Source organism: Ceratina calcarata, unplaced genomic scaffold (genome assembly GCF_001652005.2).
Source record: "Ceratina calcarata isolate Rehan_Ccalc_2016 unplaced genomic scaffold, ASM165200v1 scaffold284, whole genome shotgun sequence".
Taxonomy (NCBI): Eukaryota; Metazoa; Arthropoda; class Insecta; order Hymenoptera; family Apidae; genus Ceratina; species Ceratina calcarata.
Window position 1 is genome coordinate 1 of NW_017150726.1, and position 5,420 is coordinate 5,420.

Consider the following 5,420-nt stretch of genomic DNA (forward strand, 5'->3'; position numbering starts at 1 on the left):
TTACATCGTTCATGAAATATTATCTAATCGCATACTTCTGTATACAAATTTCTGTGAAACTCGTTTAACTTTCGTTTAAATACTTGCAACGATAGGTCATGCAGAAGTTGGAACACGCCGGATGCTGGTGATCCACGATAATAATCGAGACGCGATATCCGCTAAGAAATATCCATTTCCGGACCCCGGAGCAAGCTTGGTGGCTAGAGAAATCGAAGGGCACTATAATAGAAAGAGAGAACGTACGTGCTAGATGGGTACGGTACGCAGATCGTTGGAAATTTATTGAGGATATTATAATCAGAAATTTAACGGAATATCGGGCGTACGGATAGTTTAGGGTAAACCAATGGACAGCATTAATATCGGTACGTATTACCGACTATTAACGGTGAATGGATCGACGTAATTACACGAGGGTCGCGAGCCGATGGCGGCCGAGCAGACGTTGGCTCGTACTACTGTGCCATATGCGAGCCACTGGCAAACGGAGCCCTCTGCGATCACATATTCGATATAGACTATCACCACCGGATTATTACGTTCTATTTTGTGCTAATCGGATGATCGTATTTTTTTCAACCCATAAATCGTCGTAATATGCATTTGTCACTTGACAATTTCATTCTCTGTTCCCTCGTGTGATATTTAAAAATAATTCCGATGAAATATATACTTTTTACATTGTTTTATAATGTTATTATTATTGATGTTGATCACTGTTATGTAAGAGAAGGAAGTGGCTAATCAACAATCGTGTTTTCTGATTACAGGTGCAATCTTCGAACAGGGCACCGACGAAGTTCAATCAGCTTTCAAATTTGCCATGCTCAACCACAACCAGAATACCACAACTCGGAAGTTTGAGCTGCAGGCTTTCGTAGACGTAATTAATACTGCGGATGCCTACAAGCTATCCCGTCTCAGTAAGTAGGAGAGTTTCGTCTATCAGTCGAATTAGTACCTGTCAGTGTGTCTCGTTACACTGTTTGATTTCGTTCCATATGTAAGACTATCAATTGTGTTTTAATTGATGATTCCCATTGTTTCCAAAACATTTATTTCAACTAGGAAATAGTTTCTAGCATTCAATGCGTTAACTTATTGTTAGAGAAATCATATAGCCATATTAATACGCTTCACGCATCAGATTTATTATCCCAACGAAGTTTATAACTCGGTTATTGATAGCTGGAGAACGAGAAAGTAGCTGGCGTACGTATGACGGTCGAACTACAATTACGCTTTCCAGAATCGTGCAACTTTTCCTACTTTCTCAAACAAGAATTATTATCCAACTTGGCCCACAAGCTGCCTCGAACAGAAAGAGCCATCGATAGATCCTGATTGTACCGAACGCAATCGTAGATCACTTAAAACGTGCAATTTTTCATTTATCCACATGAAGATAATTTTATTTCTTATAAGTACTATTGATTGATATGAAAGAACATACATCAAAGTATTATAATACATAAAAAATATATTTTATATCTAAAATAATAATGAAAAATTCAATTAACAAACGGAAGACAAATTAAAGATGTAAGATAATATAATACTAATAAGATAATAAGATAAATTAATGATGATTTTAACCAATTATTGTCACAATGACGTTATTGATTTGCCGTTAACGTCACGTTCATCCGCGTTGGGTACGTGGCATAGTTTTTCGAACGCGTTCAACCGTCGTGATACGATGTTTCATAGACGAGTAGCAACAATCGATTTCACTTTGTACGCGATATCATCTGCAGTGTATCAGAAACTTCGACTGATCAACAATACTCAGGCGGGTACGTGCCGGAAACGCGAGATCGCGGTCGCTATTGAATCTGGCACGGATGGGAATCGATGGCGTGGCATGTGGCCCACGAAATAAGTAACGTTCCGAGGTACCTCTCACTGTCGAGATACTAATCTCGTTACTTCATCGAGATACGCCTCTATTTCGCGTCTTGCGAACCTGCGCGCACGTACGGCCCGGACATTCCTCCTCGTCGTGTAGAACCCACGTGGATATTACGTTCGCGATAAATTGACCTAAGCAATGAAAAATAGTGTCATTTGTTCAATGTAAAATGTTTCATTTTAAACCTGTTTTATTAAAAATAAGAATCAAGCTTGAGGAGAATTTCAAGAACAATTATTATAATATTTGTTATAATCTATTATTGGAATTAAATGGAACAAATACATATATTAGACGTGGCCTGGTAAAGCAGGAACAGAAATATTAACCAATTTTTTAAATTTGATTAATTGAAAAAATGGATCTATTATTTTGCATGATTTTCGAGCTCCAAGCATGTCATAAAAATAATTCGAAGGACACTGAATGTGAAAATGTAATTAAACTGAAATATGTAGCTTTTATTGTCTGCCAGGATTAATCTCACTTTTGTCCCCGGTTTTTTAACGTTTCCACCGAACCAGAATTTAATTTTGCAAGCATAGCATCCGGGATTAAAGAGAACGAATGAAATCATTAATCACTCTATACGCTGCAGTACGGACATTAACTCGATCAAAAGAAATCTCTTTCTAAAGAAGTATGTATGTATTGGAATTAATTAAATTGCAACTGTTCAACAATTAATAAGTTCTATACTTTCGTAATTAATTTTTTATAACACTTTCCTTAATAAGTTAACACAATTCGTTTAATCTTTCATAGAATGCAATAATATCCTCATTATAAGATTACTTTTAATATAATTATAAATTCGTGAATGAATTATGTTCAACCTCACCTTCCGTACCGAATTGGAATAAATATTAAACGAGCTCTCATTCTATTAAAAATCAAAGAAGCGATTAAGAATAAACAGCAGTTAGCTTACCGGCGATTATAAATCGGCTGAGTACCGATGCTTAACTTGATCATCGCGGCGCGAAATTGACTTTGTGCACGCGACGACGCGACGCGCCATGCCAGCTGTCGTTCCGGCCGACTCTACAGAGACTCATTGTTCACTTTATCGTGGAACGCATAGATTTGAAACGCGAACGAGCCGTACGGTCGGCCACCCGCAGGATCGTTTGACGCTTTCTAACCCGGAATAGTCGTCGGTCAATCGAGCCCAGCACGCTGGAATTGCCTTTGAAGCCGATTGGTCCTGCTCTAAAGCGTAAACGAATGGCCACCTGGGTGCCAAAGATATCAGTGTCTCGTCATCGATGAAATTTAAGTATCTCCGGACGTTGTCAAAGGAGTTAGTCGCCTTTCGATTGTAACGTTAACGGATCTAACGTAATTCGATTTACTACCTCCTGCAATTTTCGTACGAATGTGTTCTGAATTTCCTTAGGCAAAATTTTGATGAATTAGTGATTGTTTTCATAGAACAGGATGAGTAAGTCAGCCTTGGTGTAATTAAGTTTGTATTTTCTTGTATATTTGCTTCTCTGCGAAAACAGATGCATATTAAAATGGAATAGTTTTGTGTATTTGGGCATGAGCATGCTGTCTCGAGTTAGATTATTCCTATTTTATATCAACGAAACTACTGGCCAATGTTACGCATATGTCAAAAGCATTCATGCGACGTTCCTGTCACGCTTTTCTAACATTTCTGTGCATCTAACATTAGGTATATTACTGTAATGTAAATTATCATATCCGCAAGAGAGGAAAGAAATATTATTCGTCCAAATTTACAAATTAACAATTATTAAGAATTAGAAATATATCTCGGAGTATATAAAATGCATTTCATGAGAATCTGTTTCTTTTCTAAAAAGATAAACGACTCTATTAATTAAATCCATCAAACATAGCTTTCATTCTTCTACTTCGCAAATTTTGCCTATTGTTTTCATTTTTCTCTCATGAAAATCCCATTTCATGTTCCGTTTCGCAAGCTTTCTACTCTTCACGGTTTCTGACGAATGTCATGAAATATTCGAGGCGTAGCGGGGCGGTACGTCAGGACAGAGATTGGGTAATAGAATTCGTCGACAGATCGGCTCGCGGTGGCTTGGCCCTGGAATCGTTAATATTTGGGCCAAGTCCAAGGGGCAAGCCCGGCCTCGCTGCGCTACGGTACTTAGGAAAGCTCCGCTAATTGTATTAATGCAGCACGGTTTGCCCGGATCAGGACTCCTTTGTTATAATCCCACAGTAAACCATGTTGTTCTGGCTAAACATATCTATCCCTGAGATATGGTACATTCGGTCATTTCAATTGATTATAATTTCATTGGTTTCATTGATCCCAGGAAACTATTTAGGAACCTATCAATTTATCACTAAATAATATACGATTTTCCAGTAGTTATTATACTTGTTAGAATACAAGAGGATTTCAAACAATTTGTTAAAAAAACGTTTAATAAAAAATAAGCTAAAATTGAGTCATTCGATTACTCAGATTCTCACTTCTTCGCATTTAGCTATTTTTTTATTTAACGTATGGAAAACTTCTACACTTAAATTTTCAGTATTACAATCCGAGGCATGCGCAGTACTTAGGTTAAATTCCAATCTGTTCCGGTGCTATATTCTACGTGTTACAAGCGAAGTAATACTCTGCAGATGGAGCAGTTTCCTTAATTTTAACCAACCTAGAACTTTGAAAGTTAGTTCAGTTTTGTACGATGTTGAATCTTATATGCGAAACGTGTTTCAAGTTTGATTACCGAGTGTGATGCTGAAAAAATTAAATTAAGGATGTATTGGCTATACAGTCGATCCCAAAAGCTTAAAATCATTTTTAAAGTCATTTTTTAAAAAGAAATCAGACGTCGGAAGAACATTGCTAATTATAAGCAACAAAAAAAACTTTTTGATTTTTCCGAGATTTTTCCAAGGGGTACCCCTTCAGATTTTGCGAAATTTTCGTTTTTTGCCAATAACTCGCAAATCGTTGGTCCTACGGGAAAATTGCATAGAACCTTTCTTGTAGAGGACGATGAGATCTACAATTTCCATATAAAAAGTTTTCGCTAGCGTCAATAGTTAACGAGTAATTTGCAAAAAACTGTTTTTTCGTTTTTTGTCAATAACCCGTTAAATATTAATGCTAGCGAAAAATTTTTACATGGAAATTGTAGATCTCGTCGTCCTCTACAAGAAAGGTCCTATACAATTTTCCCGTAGATTCAACGGTTTAGGAGTAATTAAGGAAAAATGAAATTTTTTGCCAAAAGTTCGCCGTTTCGACGGTGGGATGGTCGGATTTTATCAACATCAATAAAATGTCATATAATCATACGTAACTCGTTAAATATCGAAATTAGAAGAAAAATGCATAGAATCTTTCTTTGTAGAGGATAAGAGTGCCTAAAACTTCTTTATTAAAAATACTTTTCGCCAGCGTCAATAATTAATTGGATATTTCCTTCTATACTTTTTAGCACGTAGCTATTTATTATTAGCATTATTTTTCCGACGTCTGATTTCTTTTTAATTATAG

At 36.6% G+C, this 5,420-nt stretch overlaps 1 protein-coding gene across 1 annotated transcript in view; it reads left to right on the top strand.

Moving 5' to 3' along the window:
• Positions 1 to 778: 778 nt before the first annotated feature.
• GluRIB (Glutamate receptor IB) overlaps positions 779 to 5,420 on the top strand; it is a 107,235-nt gene continuing 102,593 nt past the window's right edge. Inside the window, exon 1 of the mRNA XM_018022320.2 lies at positions 779 to 926. Coding sequence (XP_017877809.2) covers positions 827 to 926 — 100 coding nt within the window. The 5' untranslated portion in view covers positions 779 to 826. The remainder of the gene's footprint in view (positions 927 to 5,420) is intronic.